Source organism: Stenella coeruleoalba (assembly GCF_951394435.1).
Source record: "Stenella coeruleoalba genome assembly, chromosome: 10".
Taxonomy (NCBI): domain Eukaryota; kingdom Metazoa; phylum Chordata; class Mammalia; order Artiodactyla; family Delphinidae; genus Stenella; species Stenella coeruleoalba.
Window position 1 is genome coordinate 44,199,483 of NC_137156.1, and position 26,248 is coordinate 44,225,730.

The window sequence follows — 26,248 nt, forward strand, 5'->3', positions numbered from 1 at the left end:
ATTTAATCAGTTGTTTATTCCTTCAGGAATTTTTTTTTTTTTTTTTTTTTTTTTGTGGTACGCGGGCCTTTCACTGTTGTGGCCTTTCCCGTTGCGTGGCACAGGCTCCGGACGCGCAGGCTCAGCAGCCATGGCTCACGGGCCTAGCCGCTCCGCAGCATGTGGGATCTTCCCGGACCGGGGCACAAACCCGCGTCCCCTGCATCGGCAGCCAGACTCTCAACCACTGCGCCACCAGGGAAGCCCCCTTCAGGAAATATTTATTGTGAGCCTACTGTGTGCCACACACAGTTCTGGGGATTGGGGGTGGAGCAATGAACAAAACTGACAATCCCAGTCCTTACGGAGTTCATATTCTAGTGGTGAAAACTGTAATGACTGACTAAGAATTGATGAATACAGAAATAACATCAGATGGTGATAAAGGCAATTTATGTGTGTACGTATGTATACATACATGCATGCATGCATACATTCATATAGAATAAGAGGATAGAGAGTAATATGGGTGCTGTTTTATTTTTATTTTTATTTTTATTTTTTTCTGGTCAAGGAAGGGCTCTCCGAGGAAGTGGCAATTAAGTAAAGTGAGAGTAAGCCACATACATACTCTGGGGAGGAACATTTAGGCAGTGCAAAGACCCTGAGGCATAATGGTGTTTGACTCGCTTAAGGACAAGCAGCTTAGAACCCCAGTGAAATGCAGGAAGAGTTAGGGCAAAATGTAGTGAAGCGAGCCAGAAACTGAATTACTTAGGGACGAGGAGTTTGAATTTTATTCTGTGTAATAGAAAGCTTTTAGATTTCCTTCAAGCGCTCCTGAACTAATGAAATGATTTAGAACACGCTCACAACCTGCAGTGATCTCCCAAGAATTTATTGAACTTTCTCTACATGTCTTTTAAATCATGGAGACGGGAAGGAAATGAAAACAGTCCTAGATTTTTCTGATCAACCATTATAATAGGACAATTTCTACCCAATTCTTGATAATCTACTCTATTAATAAAGTCTAAATTGTATTCCATTAAATACATATACTTTCTATCAAGCGTTTTCTCTTGAACTTAGGGTCAAAGAACATTCTGAAGTCTTTTGCAGCACACATGGTAATTGTCAAGATCTGTCAGTGCTGTATTTTTCTTTGCTTTTAGAGCGAAGCTTCCAGTTTCTCTCAAATACATCTCCTTTTCTTAGAGGACCTGGATTCAAATTGCAGTTGCCATTTACTAGTTGGGCAACTTTGACCAATGACTTAACTTTTCTATATTTTAATTCTCTGTAAAATGGGGATTAATAATAGTATTTATATAATAATGATGTTGTTGAGGATTAAATGAGATAATAGATATAAATTGTTTAGAACATGCCTGGTGAATGATAAGCAGTAGATAAGAGTTAATTCTTTTCACCTGACATGAAGCCTATACGCATATAGAGGTGGATTTATATACATTTATAGACCATATATGCATTATAGATTTCTTATATACATATCTATTCCTCTCCCTCCTTCCCCTCCCTCATCCCTAACCAGGGGTGCTGGGCCCCAATCACACATGCATGCTCTTGTATTTCCACACCACTCTACCCCACAGAGCTCTATTCCAGTGCAAGCCTGACCCCACATAAACCTTATTTGGTGTGCGTTTTCCACCATCCCCTCTGTCTACTCACAGCAATATGCTCTTTTCCAACAAAAGCACTCACAATAATGCTTATCTGACAGCAGCACTGCCATGTGCTATAAGCTATGTGTTTGTTGTCATAAATTCTTTCATCAAATATTTATTTAGCATCTACTAAATGTATATATCTGGAGGCTGTTTGGCATGTGGTTGGATAGAATAATTTCCAATCCCATCTTCTTAACTTATTAGTAGTGTGACTTTGGGGAGGTTGCTTAGCTTCTTCAAACCTCAGCTTCCTCATCTGCAAATGGGGCATAAACAACAGGACATACATGATATAGTGTAGAATGGTTCAAAGGATAAAATGTATTTTCAGCATCAAGCATTTTGTGGATTGCAAAGCACGGCCATGGTAAAAGGTGGCTATTACCATTATTGTTTTGATCTTTCTGTTGTGTTTTGTTTGCATCTTTTGCTATTTTAACAGAACAAAGAAAAAGGAGAGCCATTTATGATTTTCTTCTCTTAATTTTCCCCATTCCAAACGGATAGGCAGTTCTTTGTGTGAACTTCTCCTTCAGGGGATGATTGTGTTTAATGACAGACAAAGAAAACCTTCCTGGCTTTTTTAGGCCTGTAACTTAATGTCACTGATGGGATTATGCTAGGTGTGTCAGAGATGCAGAGAGACTAAATGCTTTTGAAGGGAGATGGGCAGGAACCACAAGATGGAACAGAAAGATTCCCCGAGACCATGGAAGGAGTCCAGAGCCAGGTCCTTCTTGGAGATAGTGGGTGATAGCACCTCTGAAAGGAGTATGGAAAGTGGGCTTCCAGCCCCAGGGAATATTATTGGAAACTTTCTGGAGAGAGAGACTGGCCACAGAGCCACTGGCCCTCATAGGAATCTGTGGGCTTGGAAAATAGAGAGGACTTCTGCTTTTTCTTAACAAGATTTTGTATCATACCTTTAAAACATGTGCCTATATAATTTTGGTAAAAATAAGAATCAACCTAGAAGGATTAAGAATTACAAAAAGTACTTGTTCATTTTAAACACTAGTCATGTCTACATCGTTATTACTCTGATCAGATGTCATAGAAAGCATCTGATAAGAGGCAATCTACCTGTTTCCTCTAGTAAATCACAGGAAAAACGACTTTAAAATTATGAAAATCTTTCTTTTTTTTTTTTTGCGGTATGCGAGCCTCTCACTGTTGTGGCCTCTCCCGTCGCGGAGCACAGGCTCCGGACGCGCAGGCTCAGCGGCCATGGCTCACGGGCCTAGCCGCTCCGTGGCATGTGGGATCTTCCCGGACTGGGGCACGGACCCGTGTCTCCTGCTTCGGCAGGCGGACTCTCAACCACTGTGCCACCAGGGAAGCCCAAAAATCTTTCTTTTTAAGATTGGGTTTTGTCAGATTTTTAAGAAGTATATTTTATTTCAAAGATATCTTGAGTGTATCAGTCTACAAAAAAGTTGAAGATTACATTAATTTTCCAGTAAATTCAGAAAAAAAAAGACACTAACCCAAATTTTCGTATCTCCCGTTATCAAAAAAATTTTAAAAAATAAACTTCAAGTACCAAGCATCTTTAGTAAAAAAAATTAGAAAAAATTTCTGTTTATATATCTGTCCTCACTGGAATGAAATTGACCTAATTCAGGAACTAAGCTATTTAAAATCTTGCTTTGCAAATAATAGGTGCTCAAGAAAGAGAGAAGAAGGAAGAAAGATTTGCAGAAAACGCTGAAATTTATATGAAATGGAGATAGTAAAAAGATTTTGGTGTAGGTATTTTAATAAAATCTATTTCTGATGATAAAAATACATACATATTATATACCACTTGGAAAAAACAGTAACAAAGTATATAAAGAAGAAAATTAGAAAATCACTATGAATTTAATTTCCAGAGTTTAAGCTAATTAAGAGTTTGGTTCATTTTTTCTCAGGTATTCTGTGATATATTTTTAAAACATATGCATAAGAGATTATATATTCCTTAACAGTGGTTTGATCCATATCTGTATTATATTCCCTCTTTTTTCAATTAGAGTCTTGGTGCTTATTTTAATTTATATAAGCTCATTATACAGCTAGTATGTTAACATTTATATTTTATATTTATTCCAAATATATATTTTTTTAATCCAACTGGTTGTTGTTCTTCTATTTCTATTCCCCTTTTCTTATGTGGAGAAATTGCTCATTTGTGATATAATTAAATCTAGCTCTCTTTTTCCCAAGTTTTTTCCACTTCTGTTAACAGCAGAATTTCTTCCCGCAATGAGTGCTTCAAAGTAAACATTAATATGTACAGCATGGTGACTACAGTTAATAATACTGCATTGTATATTTGAAAGTTGCTAAGAGAGTGGACCTTAAATGTTCTTATCACAAGAAAAAAATTTGGTAGCTACGTGTGATGATAGATGTTAACTAAATATATTATGGTAATCATTTCACAATATATACGTATACCAAATCACTATGCTGTACACCAAAAACGAATACAATGTTACATGTCAAAATAAATAACAATTAATAAATTAAGGTATTAACTAATAAACATTAATTCCAATTTGATTTTTAAGTGTGCATTTATTGTATATTAAATTATAATTTATGGTAGTGTTTGTTTCTTAGCTATCCTGTTTCATGGATATATACCCTGTTATATACAAATACTATACTACTTCTACTATCATAGCATTATAATATGTTATAATACTTGATAGGGCTTTACAATGTATATTAACATATGGTAGGACATTCCTAAACTTCCTGTTCAACTAGGTCTTAACTAATTTTCATTTCAAGATGAACTTTATATATTTTGTCAAGGTCCAGGGAAGAAGATCCAGTTAAGAGTTTTAATTGGAATTATAATAAGTCTATATGCATGTAAAAAGACAATACTTTATATCTCTCTTCTCATTCAGGAAATAGTTTGTCTCTGAATTGATTTATACCTTTTTTTTTAATTTATGTAAGGCTTTAGTCATAAAGGTTGTACACATTCTCGTGGAGGGTTCCAATTAAACTTTTTACATGTGTTGGTGTTTGTTGTTACTTCTGTCATTGGGATGTAATTTTTTCATTACAGTTTCTAACTGGCTGTTGTTTATTTTCATGAAATCTGTGTATTTTTAATTTTAGTTTTATTTCTGCACATTTAGCCAAACCAATTTTATTCTAGTACCTTTTCAGTTGATTCCTAAAGTGAACAATAATGTTAATGGTGTATAGTTAGACGTGGCATTTTCCAGAACTCCCACATTTATGTTAATTATTGATGGTGATAACCAGCACACTTAAGTGTTTCTGCTGTTGTAGTTAGGCCTAATGTGTTAGGCCTAATGTGTAGGCCTAATGTGTAGGCCTAATGTGTTAAAATGTTTGTTTTTGATATATGATAGATTTTACCATGTGAGTAAAATATCTTTCTATTCCCAGTTCTCTCTCTCCCTCTCGCTCTCTCTCTCTCTAACAGGATTGGGAATTGAATTTTATTGTACACCATTAATTTTTTATGAAGATCATTGGTGTACCAAGAGTAGGCTGTTAGAGCAATCCATGCCGGGTCTAGGAAAGAAAGGGATTCATTAAAGACAATAATAAAACCAGCTATAAGTCATTCTGCTTTTCATTATCACCATGCCTCAGCAATTCTCAGTGATAAAATACTCCTCTCAGAAAAAATGTTGTGTTGATCAGAGTTCAAAAAATTGCTGTTATTACTGTTGCATTTTCATAATTCATATGTGAGTTTCAAATTAGCACATTTTTATTTTGTATCCTTTAATAAACATTTCATTATGTGGATGTTAATGTGGAGAACTGATGGTTATACAGCAAATCCCAATGCACATGGGTGAGTAAGAAGTTAAGTTCAGTTATATATATATTTTTTACAATCACTGTGCTTTCATTATTTATACTGAATATACTGTTTAAATACAGGAATGCATAGTATCACATGACTTGGAGACAAATAGCACCCAGAGTGAGCCTGAACAATTCTGAACTTCAGAAGTTTTTACCAAATATAACAGAATTTTTTTATAAATTTTCTGAATATGAAGATATTTTAGCACAAAATTTTCAAATATGAAAACTTTTGAAAACCACTAGAAATAACCCAAAGAAACACAGACAGACAGTATTGCAATTTTCAGAAAAGTGAAATGGGATTTTTACGAATCTCAAATTTATCCTTTTGTTTTAAGACCTTCCTTAACTATTTGTATATCTCTTGCTGTGCTGAAAGAAACTTCTCAAAACTATAATTTACAAAAATTATACTTTGATAAAGTAGGAGTAACATAGATTGATGAAAATGGCTATACTGATACTGAAAATAATTATAATGTAATTGTAAATTACAAATTACAAAAATAATATAAAAAGATTGCTTTTAACAAAATCATTGACAAAGTTGCAGAAGAACTCTAATCTTGTTTCTTATGTATTTGACCAATATTGATATTTGTCAGTATTTTTCTTTATTTTCCTTTATTTCCAAAAATGTATTAATGTAATTTAAAAGTGTTAATCAAGTACCCCTTTTCTTATTATACTGTATTTTTTTATTTTTTATTATTTTATTAAAATACATACATATATATATGTTTATATACGTCATTCAATAAGGAAATTGTTCACTGTATTTTCTTTGTGGTCTTATTTTACTGGATTGATTTCATTATTATTATTGAAAATAATTTGTCAGACAGAGGAGCCAGGTGTATGACTCTGATTGTCAATATTCTAGGTATGCCATCAATCAAGATTATGTAAGTCTTTGAATTGACAGATTCCCTGATACTAAATTATCCATTCATTTTTAGGATCAAACTCATTTGGTAAAGATACATGACTATTTTAAATTAATTTCAATTTGCAAGTATTTTAATTAAGACTTTGCCACAGGATTCTTGATTTTGATTTGCAAGTAATTTTAACTGAGATTTCTGCCATGCAGAAAAAGACTCTTTTTCATATTTTCCTATCCAAGTTTGCTAATTTATTAAAAATTACTTTGTAGCTATTTTTTTTAGCATTCTGGACCAGTTTATTTAACGTTTGCATTTCTGTTTCTTAATTTGTTCACTCCCCTGCCCCAAATGACAAAGCTCCAAATCTTTGACAAAATAATATTTTAATCAAATTTTCAATAACTACCAGTGTTGTTTACCTATTCATATTTCTCATTCTTGAGCTATCTCATTAAGATTTTCAACTTATTAGCATAGAATTAACGTAGTACTCCATAAAGTGTTGTCTTTATAATTATATATCATTTATCTATTTGTTTTCTTTCCATTTTATTTATTTATTTAATTTTTTTTGTATAATAACATTTGCCAGAACCTCACTGATTACTTGGCCTTTCACATTAACAGCATTTAAATGAATTAATTCATAGTTTGTCTTCTAATTCCATATATTTTTTTTATTTCTGTATGTTATCCTTTCAGGACTTAATGGGGCATGTTGAATAAAATACTTAATTCATTAATCTACATTCATTTCTATTTTTTTTCCTTTTAGTATGAATGCTCTAAAGGCATGAATTTATCCTAGAGTATAGCTTTGGCAACCATTCTTATGTTTTGATAAATTTTCATGTATGGTATTTTCTAAAATTTATATCTTAAACATTTAATTTCTTTCTTAATTTGTCAAGAAATTTATTTATTTATTTATTTGTAAATTTATTTATTTTACTTATTTATTTTTGGCTGCACCAGGTCTTCATTGCTGCACACAGGCTTTCTCTAGTGGCAGCGAGTTGGACCTACTCTTTGTTATGGTGTGCAGGCTTCTCATGGTGGTTTCTCTCGTTGCAGAGCACAGGCTCTAGGCATGTGGGCTTTAATAGTTGTGGCACGTGGGCTCAGTAGTTTTGGCTCACAGGCTCTAGAACACAGGCTCAGTAGTTGTGGTGCACGGACTTCATTGCTCCACGGCACGTGGGCATGTGGGATCTTCCCGGTCCAGGGCTCGAACCCCCGTCCCCTGCATAGGCAGATGGGTTCTTAACCACTGCACCACCAGGGAAGCCCAAGAAATTTATTTTTAAATAGAGTTATTATGTATTTTATGAATATTCAACAGTAAATATGGCATATAAAATAACTGCCTCTTTGTAACGTACTTTCACAAGTAAAACCTGCCATTAGTTCTGTGGCTTTTGACAAATGCAGAGGTCTGTGACCACCACCACAACCAAGATTCACAACAGTTCTATCAACATCCTTCAGCTTCTCTCTAATCAAACTCTTGTCTATCTTTACTCCCTGGCAAACACTCATCTGTTCCCTATCTCTATAGTTTTGCTTTTCCTAGAACTTCATATAAATAAAACCATACAATATGGGTCTGGTGGTTTTTCACTTAGAAAAATGTAATTTAAATTCATCTATATCTTAACATGTATCAATAGTTCTTTCCTTTTTATTGTTGAGAATTCCATTGAATGGATGTGCCACCGCCTGTTTAACCATTCAGCCACTGAAGGACATTTAAGTTCTTTGCACTTTGGGGCAATTATGAAGAGAGCCTCTGTAAACATTTATGCACAGGTTTTTATGTGAACCTAGGATTTCATTTCTCTATAGTAAATACCTAGAAGTGAAATATCGGGGTCACGATGGATAGTGTATGTATAATATTATAAGAAACTGCCAAGATTTTTTTCAAAGTGGCTATGTCATTTTGTGTTCCTACCAGCAATTTATGAGAGCTCCATATCTTTACCAGCACTTGTACTGGGAGGTTTTGTTGTTTTGTTTTTTCCTTTTTAGCTATTTTTATGATGTGTAGTGCCATCTTACTGTGCTTTTAAATAGCATTTCCCTAATGACTGATGACGTTGAACATGGTTTTATGTGCCTATCGGCTTTCCATAACTTTTATAATATTTTGGATTTATGTATCATCCAATTAGTGATTTATGTAAACAGTCCATGGAATCTCAGAAAAAGTATATACTCTACACAATTTGATACATGTCAAAATATTTCAAAGTACAATCCTTGAGATATGTCAATTAATTTAACTTCATTAATTGTATTAGTCAGGTACATTTTTGTTTTATATTTGTGTGTGGGGTGTGTGTGTGTGTATTCTATCATACAGTTTTAATTGTATGGTAGGATTTCATACTACAAATTTGTTTTTATCAATTTTTACTTCCACTTTTAACAATTTTTGTTTTGTGCATTTTGATTTATTACTTCCCATATAAAGATTTGGCAATGCTGGGGTTTTGTTGTTTTATATAGTCCATGATCATAGTGACTTGCTCTGTTCGATGTCATTCATTTTTTCTTGGACCTTAGACTTGCTGATATAAAATTCTGACCCTTAATTTCTTCTGCTTGTATATCTGTGATATACTTTATTCCTTGATTCAGAATTTATCTAATTATTTGATTGTCACTTTAGCTGAGTTATTTTAGCAGTTAGGACACCATCGTACTAATATTTGGATTTCTAACTGTTGCTTAAATGTCTTTTTTTAAAACTATACACTATGATACAGTATTGAACTTTTCAGGGCTAAGAGATATTGATAAGATGATGAACACATGTAATGAAAAATCATGATTTAAAGACCAGATTTAGCCAAAACAAAAGTGCAGGCATATTCTGGCACTCTTCCTAAATCTCAGATGTAGCTATCAGCCAAGAAGGTACTAAAGAGGTCAAGGTGCTGGAAGTGGGTCATGAGTATTCCACATCATTGTGATCACTTAAACAAGGGCTGATGGCAAAAGTAATTCCAAACCATCTCGGGATTCTGTGAAAGAGATTTAGACTCAATAAACAAACTTGATACTAAACTAGAAAGTATGTTTTTTGTGGGTAAATGCAGGCAATGGCTAATCAATTTAAAAATAATGTGCATATTTACTTAGTGCTCTTTCTCTCCAATCCTCAAATGCCACCTTTAAGTACTATAATCAATGAGATACTTATACCCCTCTGCCAGCTCTGTTCTTAGATCATCTGTAAATGCATGTTTTATAATTAAATTACAGGAGATTATTTGGGTGTAAGGTTATTTAGACCAAATTTATTTGTTCAGCTGATTTTAATTCTCAAACTGTGGTTCCTTGAAGACTATGAATTCCCCATTCTTCTTGATTTCTATTCCAGGAATCAGCTACATTGCACCTTTGAGCAGTTATTTCTAGAGTGGGATGTGGATGGAATATTTTCCAAACTCTTAAATAACGGAGTGTTTTCCCATGAAAGTGAGGTGGAAAGCGAGAAATCAAAGCATAAAAATTTTAAAAATTAGAAGTGAATAATTATTAAATACCTAAGCACAGGAGGAATTTCTAGGCATAAGCAACAATGAGATAAAGTAACTAGAAAAATGAACAAAAATATCAAAATAGGACTCCCCAAAGAGACGATATAAATGGCCAATAGATATATAAAAGAATCGATCTTAGAAGAAATACAAATTCAAAAAAAGATGTTTAAGATTATCAAGAATGTAAATATATTAGATTTAATTTAGGTTTCAGTATGATAAAATAGTTCTAGTATTTACTGTTGGTGCAAAGAGTAATTGAAAGAAGTTTACTGAAAAAAAATTTAGTAATATTTTTCAGGAGATTTAAAAGACAGTTATACCTTTTTTTCTAATAATTCACTTTTTAAGAACAGACTCTAAGAAAAAATGATCAGAAATTGTGAAAAATGTTTATGAACACTTATAGAGAGAGAGATATCCATTGCAATGGAATATATAATAGTAAAAACTGGAAAAATTACATGCCCAACTATAAAAGAATGTTTACACAAATGAATTTTTCAGCTGAAATATTACTGTCGTTAAAAGTATGCCCATAAAGAGCATGCAAAGAAATGAGAAAAGTCATATACTAAAAAATCAAGAATAAACTAAGGGTACAACATTGCATAAACATTGCTCAACTCTATGAAAAATGTATGTTTGAAAAGTATGGAAAGAAATATATAAAAATATAAACAATGGTCATTCTAGATAATAGAATTTAAACTTTTTCCTTCTTTTTTTTAATATCTCATTAACTTTTTTATATTGAGTACATATTGAAACAGTAACATTTGGATATATTGGATTAAAGAAAATATATTATCAAAAATAATTTCAACTGTTCCTCTTTAGTTTTTCTTAATGTCATGGATTTTTTTCTTTTTTTAATTTCTTTTTTTTTAAATATCTTTATTGGAGTATAATTGCTTTACAATGTTGTGTTAGTTTCTGTTGTATAACAAAGTGAATCAGCTATATATATACATATATCCCCATATCCCCTCCCTCTTGAGCCTCCCTCCCACCCTCCCTATCCCACCCCTCTAGGTCCTCACAAAGCATCATGCTGATCTCCCTGTGCTATGCAGCAGCTTCCCACTAGCCATCCATTCTACATTTGGTAGTGTATATATGTCAATGCTACTCTCTCACTTTGTCCAAGCTTCCCCTTCCCCTCCATGTCCTCAAGTCCATTCTCTACGTCTAAGTCTTTATTTCCTGCTTAATTTTGGAAATAAAGTGGCCATGGTGTCAGCAAATTAGCTTATCATAATGCTCTGCTTGCCGTATTTCCAAAATGGCTTTTATATAACAGGATTTCCACGTGGAAGAGCTTTTGTCAGAGTGAGTTCCCTGTAATCCCAAGTACCCATGGTGCTCTGTCAGAAGAGTTCCAGAGTTCAATGTGCACAGGAAACCCTATAACCCACATCCTCTTTGCAGAGATTCACCATGCCCGTTAGCATAATAAAGATACTGAGAAGTCTCCTCTTGGAAATATCAAACTCTATTTAATTACTGTTTCTCAGCATCCTTCAAATTTATTTGACTATAAAATTTCAGATTCACTCCCTAGAAGGACTTGAAATGCTTTCAGTGAAATCACCTTACAAATACTAAGAATTCTGATTAAAAAGAGTCAGTGATTGAAAGTGCCCAAGAAATTTAAACAATCATGATTCAGCATGGGCTTGAGTTATTATATGTCAATGAAGTTAGTGAAATTAAAAATGATTTTTGATCCATTCATAAACAATAATTTTATCTTCTGACCTTCTAAGTACATCTCAGTCTAAATATTTAGAAGTCAGATATTGAGATTGTTCACACTTCCCCTTACTTTACAATCAGGCCATGGGTTGATTGGGTAGGAACAGTTAGGTAAAGGGAGGAAGAGAGAGAAATAAAACAGAATTTTTAAAAAGAAACAGGTGCCATCTTAGATGCTCATCGTTACTCTGCAGATACCGCTTGACTTGCTTTTCAAAGCAGAAATTAGACCTCAGGCATTTTGCTAAGAGTTGATACATGAACAATCATCCCTGCTTTTTACAAGCCCTTTTTTGATTTCTTGGCTTGGTATTGAGGCTGAGGGCAGCTGAAACTGAGGGCAGCTGCCCTCAAACACTTCATCCCAGAAATACTTTCTCTTGGAAAAAAAATTAATTATCCCCAGGTCTTAGCTTATAATTTATAAAATACATAAGAAGCAGAAATAATAGATTTAACTTTGGTGTGATATAGGGGCAATGAGTGAGTTATGTGAAAGGCACTCACTTTACACGTGCAAGAGATTAGGGCTGTAGCTGCTACAGATCAAGAGATATGCATTCAGTGTGGAGTGTTCAGTTATATAGCATACAGAGGAGACTTCAGCCACAACTAGCAGGATGGAGCAGAGGCTAGCTGCCAGAGTTCCCATCTGCAGCAGCAGGAATTTCCTCACTTGTAGGTAGATGGTCCTGTAGCCCAAACTTCTAGTCTAGTAGGTATCTCATGACATTCACTGACCAGTCCAGGATTGGGTCAGAAAAGCTGTGACAAGGCACTCATCCTTAGGTGCAGGGCAGCCCTGTTATGTGTCCTCCTACACTGGCCAGCACTTTGATAGTTTTCCAGCAACCAAATGAACTCACGATTTTTTATTCCAACCTCCAACCATTGTTTTTGAGGCCTGTTACTGTTTGCAACTTTGAAATTCTACCTCTTTTCTAGTTTTCCAAACATTACTCCTGTTCATCCCAAGTCTGTCTTTGGAAGGTGGGAATCAACACAAATCCCCTTTCCATTCCTCATTACTGGCCAGCTGGTTGCATGGCACAAAGGTCAGTATCACTGGTGTCTTCAAAATTCTTGCCTCCCTCTGCCTTGTGAGTATTATGAGGATTTGCCTCCTTCAGAAGGCCAAAACATCCCAGTTCAGAAGAAGGCCTGGAGGAGCCCAACTCCAGAGATAACACTCTTGGTAAGTTCATCACTAGAAATTTTTTTCCCCTAAAACGTAAAGCATTACTAATGAAGTAAAAATATTCCAAATCCAATATGGGAAGTGTTGGAAAAATATGTAGAACTTGATAGAATTCAAACCATGTCCCAACCAACAGTCTTCCCAACAGCATCTACAAAGGCAACACAGTACAGCAGGGAGCAGCTTAGATTCTGAATCCAGTTCCTCCTCTTACAAGATGTAGTACTTCGGACCAATGCCTTAACATCTCTGGATCTCAGTTTCCTCATCTGTAAAATAGGGTAATTTTGTGGGAATTAAATGTTAGCACTTGAAATGCTATTAGCACTCTGTCTGGTAATTTATAAGCACCAAATAAGTGTTAGCTGTGGAAGACAGTGAATTTCAGTAGAGCAGAAATCATTATAAATCTTAAGGGCTTCTTTTATCATTTCATTTTGATGATCTGGTGTTTGTTGATATGAACTCACAGGTAAACACCAGTCAGGGGCATGGTGCCCCAGGAGACTTAGATCCACATTTTGCTGTATAAGTTCATTTCATTGTCACAGCAGATTGTTGGTAAAGAGTAAAACAGTGGTAAAATATTTGTCAATGTTTCTCAACAATCAAGTTGAAGTAATAATGGTCTAATGCTCAGGATCCTGAGTAGATTCAAAGACATGTATCCAAGAGGTCTGTATACCAATTCTTGGAATTCTCTGTTATTCCCTACATGATAAAATGTGTCTTCAATGACTCATTATATCCTGAATCCACATCATGTGCAGTGTCTACAGTGACAAAGGAGACACTGAACACAAGCTTGTTAGCACACAAATTAAGAAGTAAGTTAGGGTCTGGGGTCAAAATTTAGACAGATCAAATAACTTAAAGTTGAAAAATTGTATGACCTTTACCCCTATTTCCTAAGTACAGCACAAATAAATAATGAATGTTTAAGCCACACTTAGGTCTGGAACATGCAGTAAGCATGCAGTGTAAAATGTGAACCTTCTTTTGAGATATTTCCCCTAAAATCACCTAGTGATTTTAGGGGAAATATCTCCTATTGGTAAAGTTCTACCCGCTACACAGCAGGTTTCAGAGTCCCTAAGCTTTGCTGAAGATTGGTTCTACCTCTGCCTTATGCTTTTTGGACTAACAGGCTTCCTTAGGTTCTGTTTGCTGGTAAGAAACTCTTTTTTTTTAATTGTCTTTAAAGTAATTTAGGTTTGAAAACTATTTTCTCTGCACACAAGAGATTAATTCTGCCTGGTTATTTCAACAACAAAGCAACACATTCTTTTAGATAATGTTTGTTAGTGCTTTTCTTTTTACTTGGTGCTGGAATTTTTGTGTGATTTCTTGAAAGTTGGTGACACTGAGCAAAAGAATCCTGGCACAAGAATCAAGAACTCTGGGCCTGGACCTGGTTCCTCTTGCCCTGTGATCTTGGCAGTGGGACAGGCAGAGTCTTTCCACAGTGCCTGACCCAATAGTAGGTAGTCAGTTCCATTTGCCCAATGACTGAATGAATGACCTGTCAGATCTCCAGTGCTCACAGATGTGTATTGTGGGGTCATATCCACTTCCCTGAGTGCTGTATGCTAAAGTGATGTAGAAAAGTGAAAACGATGATTATTGTTGTTAGAAGTTGCACTGCTGTCTATATATTTCAAAAGTAGGTTACCTAAGCTAAAGAGTAGTGACAAAGAACAAAAAAAAGTATAGTCAGACAGATCCTGGTCCTAGTACTGATTCTGCCATTTACCAGGTTGGTGACCTTTGTTAGTTATTTAACCTCTGATGAGTCTCAATTTTCACACCAATAAATGGGAACAGAAAAATATTTACCCATAAAACTGAGACACAGATTAACTAAAATAATGTGTGTAAATCACTTAGTCCAGTTCCCAGCACAGGAATTATACTTAATTGTTGTCATTGTTGCTACAACTATACTATCATTTAAAATTATTATCATTTAAAATTATAATAATTATAAACTATTAAAGTATATGACAATGTCATATACTTTAAATGTACCACATACACACACAAAAAAAACAATGATAAACAGCTTGCTTAATTCTGATAAATTCTCCCTCCAAGTAAATAACTGTAAAATGCTAACTGTTTTTGATATGGCAGTATGGAACAAAAAAATCCTAATTGTTGATTTGAACATGTCAATAAATTTTGGAATCCATATTTTAGTTTAAGAACTTCACTCACCACAATGAAAACTTTAGCAAAGAGCATCGTAATGACTTATCTTTAGCATGTTATCAAATAATGAAAAAACAATAAATCCATATTTTCCCACTCAACATATTAGGAAATATCATAAGTCTATGTGATGACTTTATAATATGGATACTGTAATCAACAGAGGTCCACAGTTCATGCATGGCCTTTTGTGTGACTTTTTGGATAAAACTCATAAATTCCCATCCTGCTTTAAAATATTATAACAAGAAGCAATTCAGGAAAATTAATAAAAGGATCTGACTGTCATCTGAAAAACAAAAGAAACACCCAAAGAAATAGTCTAGGAAAGTCAAAATGCTTAAGGCTGAATTGTTTGAAATAGAAACAAAATGATAATAATAATACAAATAGTAATGAGAACAGCTACAAATTAGAAAATCATAAATTCAAACATGATCTGATTAACAGACAACACTAAAAGTGCCAGGATTGAATGATTATTTGAACAGAGTGGCTTTCCTCTTTTAGAGTTCAGGAGTTTATTCACCAATATTTTCATCATGAATCAACTTTTTACAAAATTAAAACTAAAGAAAAACACAAGTTGGCTTCTGAAAATAAGCTTTCGAACTCAAGATTTTTTCTTCCTGTCTTTCAAAAGGGTCTTTTAGAGAATGCCCAGCCTTCACCACCACATGTTTTCTAATTCTATATTATCACTTTGGCCTGCCATCAGTTTCCCCTTCTCCATAACAAGCAAGTAATATCTGGAACTAAAGTAGAATGTTGGGTTCGTTCTAGGAAAGGGACCAAAAGTAACTGAAAAGCACCTTTCAGCAGCAACTCACAGAAAGTGTTGCCTTCAGGTGATCACAGGGAAGCCCCACAGTTACCCAAAGGCTCAGTCATGAACTGACCTTTCCTTGGACACCCCAAGGAGGGAGCAGAGCCCATCAACTGACCAATTTGAAGACAGAGTCCCTGAAATTCAAGTTCATTTTCTTTTGGATAGAGCAAAAGTCATGTGCATAATGTTCCACAGTTTCAGATAGAAAATTATCTGACAATGTCTGGTGGACTGGGCGTAGAACACCAACTGAAACATTAGAACAGCATGGATATCCCTCTAGTAGAAGGAATTATAGTAGCAATAGGGATCGTTAATTGCATCCTTTGCTCATGTCGGCTCAAAGACTTATACCCTTGCCTTATTAAGTCCTAACTACAATTCTGCATTATGATCTCCACTTTACAGTTGAGGGAATAGTCCCACGAAGTGAACTAGTTTCTTCAAAGATATGCAGGTGTTAATGCAAAGCTGATTTTCGAAACAGTGTGACTCCAAAACGCTTACACTTAAACCCTCCTGAGAGGGTTAGAGAACCAAATAACCCCTCCTCACTCTGAGCAAAGAAAACATCTACAAAATATTAACCATAAGCCTTATAGAATTGATGACCTTCACCTCTTCCTCACTAAATGAGTCTTCAATGTCTGCATCAAAGTTATTTGCAGAGGAGCCTACATAATTTCCAAGTCGAACTCACCCTTCCTCTGCTTTTGATAATTATAGAAGTAAAAGCAGGTTAAAATTTCCATCCTTCAAAGCTTTGAAGGGGAACAGTTTATACTGGAAAGAAGCTGTTCTACTCAAAGCTCCTCTGGGATTAAAGGGTAGGGGAATGGCTCTGGCCTCGAGGCTTAGAGGTTGGTTATTTATGAGAACTAAACAGCAGACACACCTGCTCCCCCATGAAATTCCGCATCTGTGAGTCACAGGAACTCTGCTAGGGGAGAGGAAAGGTAACAAAGAAGAAAGACAATCATCCGAATTTGCCTCCTCCTGAAATGAATTTTACCTGCAACATGCACTGTGGAGAATTTTATATGGTTCCACTCAGAATTCACAAAACTTTAACACACAGTCACGGGTCGTTTCAGGAAGAATGACATAGAATTGAGAATCAACAGGCCTAGAGATTGAAAACACATATTGCCCTTTATATTTGCCCTATGAGTCTGCATATATTCTAGCGCTTTCTTTACTGAGTTTTGTGATTGGCAATGGTAGTCTGCTGTTTGTATTATGGCTTTTGTTTCTAGTTTCAGTTTCCTCTAAAACAGTTTTAATATATCATGTGAAATTACTGATCCAGATACAATTTAAGAATTTTTTTTCAGCATGCCATGCCTGTTTTTGCCACTTCACCAACTTGTGACATAATTAGTTCTCACACCATATTATGATTATCTCTTAAATTTTGCAATAAATTGACCAGGACAAGGATTAACATACCTATCAGTAACTTGCACTGAAATTGAAGTGATTCTAGAACTCCTGTTGACTAAACATTCAAATGCATTTATCCAGTTGTCCCCAATATCTTCAGTTGGTGTCTCAATATACACTCTCCCTGTTTCTCTGCTCAGCTCTCTACATGGAGAGGCTGACTTTTCAGGAGCTGATCCAATGGGCTCCACGGCCCTTGGCTTTCAGTGAAGATCAGCCAATGGGAAAGGCAGCAGAAAAGTAAGGTCTGGGTATTTACTGCTTGACTTCCCTCCCTGCTGAGTCCATAGGGGTTGGTTGCCTGGCTTCGTTCTCACAAAGGCCACTGTTCCCGTCAGGGTGCCTTCCCTCTACAGTCCTCCTCTAAGCTTTCTGGTAACTGTTTCTGCTCCCGTTCCATCCTAGGAGTCATGAAAGAAGGCTCCCCTGCTTTTCCACATTCTGCATTATCTCCAGTTTTTCCAGAAAACCCCACCTACAACATTAGAAATATTATAACATTAATTAAACTCTCCTCAAATGATGCACTTTGTGCATGTTGTCTCTTTCCACTGGGGATAAGAAAAGGATGAATAGGGCTTGATTCCTGCTAGTGTAACATGTCATCAAATATGTACTCAAGAGGGTCCCGCATCGGGTCTAATACCCTGCTGCCACCATCTTGGAATTCTTGATAACTCTTAAACAAGTGGCCCCATGTTTCCATTTTACACTGGGCTCCGCGAATTACTTAGCTGCTCCTGCAAATGTGGTACAGATGTTGGCTACAAATGAAATTCCAGTAACAATAACGGCCATTTCGAGAGGTCTCACTAGGTTCCAAATACTCTTCTTAAAATTGTATGTGATTAACTCATTTAATCCTCTCAGTACCCAAGGAGGAAGGTGGTATTATTATCAGCAGCACTTCTTAGGCAAGGAATGAAAGGCACAGTGAGATGTAACTTGCCCAAGGTCACCCTGCAAGGAAGTGTAGACTATGGGATCCTAATGCAGGCATGCTGGCTTCTTCTATGCTACTCTGCAATTAGGTTTCATTTATAATTAAATCTTAAAGCCGTTTGAGCAGTAATATGCCATGGACTCAGAATTCTGAAAATAGACTGCCTCTCCCTCTATAGGAAGGCTACTAGCAAAGTTTCACTGAGGACAGGAAATCTGTGTGCAACAAATAATATTGAATTTCTCATATCAGGACAGCATAGCTGAAGGGGTCTGTAAATGTTAATAAATCTTTTGATGTTGACATGTTTCATAGGCCTGCATAAAATCTAAGTGAGATTTGCATCTAACCTCTTTAAACTATTTTCTTTATTGCAAACAACTTAAGGAAAGCTGTTAAACCACAAGAACAATAAAATTGTTATTTACTTCCAGAAAGAAGTTAAATAAACACAATATGTAAGAGATAATATAATTAGATGTATTTATTTCTAAAATGCAGGGTTGTTTTTGTAAGGCAAGCCCCAAGACTCCATTGTTTATGAAAAGTAAAATGAAAGGACACATCATCGTAAAGGCAAGGATCTTCATCATCTTAGAAATTATAAAATAATTATTAAATAATTAAACCTTTGTTTCATTTCTATACCAATCAAACAATTTAACATTACACAAGGTCTGGGTTTCTATGTTTTGTATAATGTGTATGTAATTCACTGCCTTCCAAGTGTAGATATGTACTTTCTTTGGTTATGAAGATTTGTTGTTATTTCCCTTTCTCCCAAAACCACTAAAGAACCTTCTTGCAAATCTACAAATGACATTTTTTGCTCATTTTAAACATTGTACACTTTAACAGATTTTGTTTCTACCTTATTAGATTATCATTTTATCACAGCCGTTTAGATAAGACTCGTACAAACCTGGGGTTACTACTTAGTTGAGTAGATTCTTGTAAACATCTCCAAAAAAGGCAGGTGAATACTCCCACTATGATTTTTATCACACTGTCATAATTTTAAGCTCCATGACTGGATCTTAAACATTCCCGTTAGACATCAACATCACAACAGCTTCCTTCTCCCCCCAAATAAATGAGCCAGTTGTCAGGACTGACTGGTGTATTTTAAAGGATATCTTAGCCAAGGGTATTATTTTAAGAGATGAGCAAATGGGGAAACCCCACAGCCCAGCCAATAAAATATGAACTGAAGGTGCAAAGAAGCACTCATAAATATTCCCTAGAACAAGGGATGCATTGTTTCCCTCCCAGCCTTTCAGTGGCTCCTCTGATCTCAGCCCCTCTCTGCATCAGGGAAGCCTCTTCCTTTAACCTATGTTTTTTTCAAGCTGAGTTACTACGTTATTTATGACTGTAAATGTGAGTAGCCCGTCTGTGTGCTCCTTGTACACACATACTTGAGAGCGCCCCCTCTCTTTGCCCCGCTTCGGTGTTTCAGTCCGGAAGGATGAAAGGATTTCCCCCTGGAGCCGATGTGGCTGGGAATGTGGTACTAGCAGCAGTGTCAGGATGAGGTAGACAGAGGGTTTCCCCACAGCCTCCACCTGCGAGGCCCAGAGACGGCCCCTAACACTCATTGCATTCATTTTCCTCCTTTCCAGGGCTTTAAAAAATACTTTTACTCTCTCCATCTCATCCTCATTGTTCTCTGTCTCCAACCATTACTCTTGATCTCTTTATGCCCTCTCAACATCTCTCTTCAACTTAACAAAGGAAATCCTCATTTCTTTACAGACGTGCCACGAGTATTCCATAAAAATTCTATTAGCCAATGGGTTTTATAAACCAAAAATGGATCGCATTTTTGATTAGCGTTATTTTTGTTCAGTGGTGCGTTTTTCCCTTTTTTTTTTAACTTGCCCTTGAATTTCCCCTTTTAAATTTTAATACTGTTATAAAATAAGAATGGCAAAAACAATTAAATTCAGTCCATGGGATCCTGGGGGAGAGGTGAGGAGGCGAAGATGAAAGGCATGGTAGAGAAACAGTTAAAGGGGATGCAACAGCCAGAGAGGTTCTGATGCCCTGGGGAGCTTTTCTCCTGATGGGTGGAGGCTGCAATGGGCCCATCATAACCTTTTCCTTCTCAACAGAGAGAAAACAGGAGACTGTACCTCAATGATGGAGCTGTGACGAATTGATTTTCAGCTCATCTAAGCCTTTAGCCATGAAGAAACAAGGACCAAAGGCAGACCCCAGGAAGGGTGGGGGCAGTCAGGAGAGGGATGCCAAGAAAGCCTGAAGCTGGAGAGGCCCTAGAACTACAGAGGAAAGGCCAACAAATGGGAGGGGCAGGAGGTGGGGAGGAGAGAGAGAGGTGATATTGCAAAAATGGAAGAATGAAAGGGAAGGAGCTGGAGATGGTGGGTGAGCAGCCCCAAGCCCTTCTACAGGTGTTATCATACCTTCTTCTCTCCGGCCATGACTTCTGATTAAACTTCTAAAACTAGCGATTTGTGAGTGACCGTTCAAACGTGCAAAAAACTTCTATTTAAACTATGATTATAACTATCTCTGCAGTCATGCCCATCAATCAGCAAGGACATAGCTTTAGAGAAGAACGAGAATCCCCCTGGGGTGCGTTCATGAATGCCAAGAGTTGATGAAGAAGAGAGAAAAAGGTCTCCACCCTCAGTGACTTCTTTTCTCTTCAAAAGTGAAAAGTTGTAAAGAATGATTGTTTTACCCAGTATTACCATTTGTGATTCCAGGCATAATCCATGAATATGTACTATAATGGTTTTAGATCATCTTTCCTTCCATCCCATCCCCCTTTCCTCAAAAAAAAAATTTGTGTGTGTGTTTATAGGTGTGTTTACGTTACACAAGTGTTAATAACCCTGTTGGAGAGACTACATAGATAGGCATCTTTAGGTAGATCTGTGTATAAATTCCTCTCCACTGGGCACTTGAGTCAGCCAAAACCAACAATAAATATCAAAGATGTCTTTCAAAGCTGTCAACTGAGGGCATAAGCATTTTTTTTTCTTCCAATACCAAGGGAGTTTAATGATTTCGGGAAATAGGGGAGAAGGGTTTAAGCATTTTTTTCTATTTCATACCTTAACATGTTAAATATGTTGTCATGAAACATGAAAAAATGTAAGCATCACATTTTTATACTTCTATGCTTGAGAATGAATATACATTCTTGAACTGTATCTGAGTATTTGACTCCAAACCAACTGATCAAAGCCCATTAATAAACCCGGAGTTCTTTATCAGGGAAATACATGTTGACAAAGAATAATACAAAAGTGAATTTCCTATGTTGACTGATTTTTGTAATTTCCTCTAAAACATCTACAATGTTATGTCATTTTAATTTTATGATCACCAAGTAATCAAATTGGTTTCTAACTAAAAGATCTTAGAAATACACTACTTGTTTATGTAAACTAGAGATACGCTTAAATGTTGCAAGCAACTTACCTAATCATTCTTTTAATTTGCAAAGGTATTTGATATATAAACTAACCCTTAACATTTTTGAAAAAGAAAAAATTTACCAGAAAGATATTTTTGTTACTAACTAAATAGTGTGGAATTGACTAAGCAAAATTCCACTGATATTCATTAGTTTTAGAGAGAAAGCAGAGAAGTCAATCTGTAAAAGTTATAGACTATGAGACTGACAAAAGTTGGCCTAAGAATAATGAATAAAATAAGGTGGAAAGTTTCTCTTCACACAATTAATAATTAATATTTGTTTCTTCAAAGTGAACAAATACTAAAATAATTTAAAGGTCAGAATAATGTGTTTGGTTTCATATTTAGTTGTTTACATTGGCCTTGAGGCCATTTATTCACATTTTATTTTTTCTTCTAGTAAATTCTACTCTATTTTATGCTTATGAACATAAAACTAATCTCATCTGAAATTTTAAAAAATAGATTTTTTTAAATTATGATTCAGAGTTTGAATTAAATTTAATTGTTCTTGGTGAGCAAAACTTATGTTGGAAAAAATGTCTTTCTGAATGACAAGATAATTGTAGAAAATCCATTATTTGACTTGAAAATGACACAGCAGGCATTAATAACAAGGATGCTACTAGATCCATTTTATATAATTCAACTTGTTATGGGAAATGTCAATAGATTCTTTTCACATTTTTAAATATCAGGTGACTTCCTCAGTACAAATCCCTTGCCTCTTGCTAATTTGATCATTTGCCCTCAATCTCTACTATATACATATCTTTTAAGATACTAAAAAAATAAAATAAAATCCTCTTGAGTCTTACAGAAAGTGAAAAAAGTTTACGATAATATGGGTTAATGAATTTTACAGTAAGAAGCACTGAAATTCTTAGCACCGTTAATAATGATATTACACTCTTACCTTTTCTAAGTATACTTTGACCTATTTTATTATGGAAGAAATATAGAAGTTAAAGCTTTTTACTAAGTAGTGATTGACTATAAGCTTTGGACGTATTAGAAGGCATGGTCTAAAGATAATAAAATAAAACTGTGGGTCAATTTTCCTTAGAGACTACTAGGAAAAACTCACTTAGTATCACAATCAATTTGTCAGTAATTTCATGTGAGACATTTCGTTTGGAATTATTAAATGAGGAGAAAACAATACGGTCTATTATTGAAGATAAATCACTACTCAGCAAGTTAAGCATGATAAGAATATATAAATAAATAAAAATTTTCTGAAGCTTATATTCAGTATTGTTTCTCTAGTGTAAAATGAATAATTATATTTCATGGTATAGTTAATAAACTGCTTTGTTATTATAATCCAAACAAATAATCAAAAGTCTACTGATTTAAAAATATAAGTATTCTTTAATGACAAAAATGGTCCTAAAAGTCCTTGAATAAAACTCTTTATTATTGGTTTTGGCTTTCTTATTCTATGTAGATTTATAAAAATCAATGGTGCACGGGTTCAAAAATCATACTTCATTCCTTTCTGAAAAAAACAAATACACTCTCTTGTGAATGATCAAAGTATTCAATTTTAATATATTATTAGAAAAGATTCATGACTGAGCTATTGTTTTATAAAGTACATAACATAACACATTCTTTCCTGTCAGATTTTAGATGACCTGAACTGATTTTTTCAGTGATTTATTTTATGAATATGTAAATCATGCTAAATTGCATTTTTTCTATGAAAATATTAAAACTTACTTAAATTAATGAATAAGCTTGAGAAATTGCTACAAATTCAAACATACCATGAGTCACATTTGCATGCCACTCATGAAGAAAAAGCAAACTAATTTAGAATTAAGATATATTTTAATGGCTTGAAAGTTCCAAAGGAACCTGTTAATTACATGTAGAAGAAAAGGCCCCCATGACACCCGATTAAGGCAACCAATGATGACTTACTAAAACTTATAATGAGAGCTTTGTCTCCTGTAACGTGAAACATATGATTTATTAGGCACCTTATCCTTCCTGCTAGGATTGCTCAGAGCAAATGATCAGGGCATATTAAGCAACACATATTATAAAAGCATCATGTGTTATTAAGATTTGTTGCTATCTGACTTTTCAAAGAATATTTTTTGAGATATTATTTGAGGAAGTTTTAAATTAGGTGTGTAATAAAACGTCAATTTTAAGTCCAAGTAGATTGCACTTTTAAAATAAAGTTTTAAAAGTTATAACATTAAAATTGATTAAATGTATTGATTAAGTTTTGTCTTCAAAAATAAATACACTCTATGTGGTTTTTTTTGAATGTTTGAAGATAGTAAATTTTCACCTTCAGTCACTACTAAAAAATTTAAAGAAAATTACAGCCCCTGTAAAACCATTTTAAAGTGGTGACTCTTTAATATTATTGCAAGATGAAATACTGGGCACTAACTTATCATGTGATATTGTCAATATCAATTTTCTAGGTATCGTCAGTATCAGCACTAAAACATAATTTTTAAAATTATTCTCTAACCATCCTGTTAATTAAAGAATTTTTCAATTGAAATTTTTTTATCTTAAATGACAAGGAAAGTTCTGTATAGGTAAAGCATCATAGCATGTTTTACATTTCTCTTGCCTCTGAAAAAAATCAAAGAAGTATAATATATTTTAATCATTACAGTCAAAAAATGTTAGATTGAAACTTCTTTTCCAAAATATTTTTCACAGCATTTCAGAATCTATCCCTGAAAGTCTTTGATAGTAATCTTTTACAATATTATTTAAACTTAATTAATTTCACATCAATATTTTCACAGTAGTTTCCTCACTAAAATGAGAGTTCTTAAGTGGCATATAAATTACACTTATATGCCTTTTAAATTACTAACCAAAAAATGGTCCAGAATGTCACTTTTACTTTTCCATCTGTAAATACTTGCATCATCATCATCATTATTATTATTACTATGACTATTATTTTGCCTATAACTTAGCTATCCTCATAAATTCTCCTTTTTTTAAACTATTGCCTGTTTATTCATACATTTAAGCGAAGTTGAAATTTTAACAAGATGTGAAAAGACCCAAATTTACCCAAACGATGTGTTTAATTTTAGCTTTTTATATTAAATATATATATATATATATACATATGACTTTGTTGCCTAAGGCAAAATCTTATTTTATGTCAATGAAAGAAAGGAAACAGAAGCTGGAGAAGAGAGTTATAGAAAATGACTATATATAAACATGACCACCTACCAGGCAGCTACTTTACCATTAGGAAAACGTCCACTTCGCAATAACATAGATTAACAAATAAACGAACAACATACCTAAATTGACAAAGCTCATGACCATGTCAGCATCATTCAGAAAGTTGGCATCATGTAGGCTGGCTAGAGGAGGACTCTGGGTGGTCAGGGGAGTCGTTCGAGACAACTGGATGCGGCGAGGGTACCCATTGGGAGAGGCTGGGGAGCCCTTCCTGGCTCCCCTGGTCTCTGCTGCCAGGGATGCCCTCACAGAGTACTCCGGCTCCTCGGGGTTCTCCTCACTGGCCATGGCGTTGTACAGGTCCAGCATAAAGAGAGGTGCAGAGGAAGCTTGTTTTCCAGGTGAAAATGGTCTGGGTCTGTGAGGCAAACCCAAGATAGAAAGAATTTCCCTCTGTATTTCCCGTCTTTCGTGGTTCCGTAGTCGTCTATAAATAAAACTGGAGTGAACATGATTGTCTCCCAAACTTCCTTTCGCAGAACCCACTAGAACCCAGCAGCTCCAGAGGAAACCCACAATACCCCTAAATAAAAATACAGTCAGATGCATTTTTGTCCAAAAGCAAAAGTTGATATTTTTTAGTCGTTCTTGTCCTCTTACCAAAAACAAAAACAAAAAAATCTAAGTTCTTAGGAGGTATATTTCCCCAGTAGCTGAAAAACAAATTTACCTATTCTTCATGACAGTGACATTTCTGAACACACATCCTCATTGATTTTCCTGCCCTAATTTTAATATATTGGAATATGTCAAGATTAGTTATTTCTAAGAAAGCTGAAACTCAGATTTCCAGTTATCCACAGTTGTTAAGAGTTTTTGCTGCATGGATAGAGCAGAAGACGGCTAATATTATTTGATCAGATGACCTATGCATTCCTATATCAATATATGATAATCAGGCCTTTGGTATTTGAATGAACGGAAGTTGATCTTCTAATAAACTGTAGTTCCCAAAGTGATCTTCACTTGCTCTTGAGTTCTTCTCAACCCTTGAGCTCTTTCCAAGACAAATCCTGACTTCTGAATCACAGATCTATGCTGATCTGCACCTTGGTGTTGGAATATATATTTGTCCGGCAGCTTGGTGATAACTTTAACATCTTTTGTGTCGTCTTAGGGTAAAACAAGACTCAAGGTTGTACTATTCAAGTCAATGTGTTTTCCTGAATTTACTTGCAAACCTTCCTGAAAGTCCCTTCACTCTCTT

The 26,248-nt window shown here is 35.0% G+C and overlaps 1 protein-coding gene across 2 annotated transcripts in view; it reads right to left on the minus strand.

Annotated features, from left to right (window-relative positions):
- Nucleotides 1-25,590, minus strand: part of BMP5 (bone morphogenetic protein 5) — a gene marked incomplete at both ends in the record, with an annotated part of 116,995 nt that extends 91,405 nt beyond the window's left edge. For both annotated transcript variants that reach the window (XM_079933906.1, XM_079933905.1), the window contains one exon: nucleotides 25,101-25,590. In XM_079933906.1, coding sequence (XP_079790032.1) covers nucleotides 25,101-25,590 — 490 coding nt within the window. The remainder of the gene's footprint in view (nucleotides 1-25,100) is intronic.
- Nucleotides 25,591-26,248: the final 658 nt, after the last annotated feature.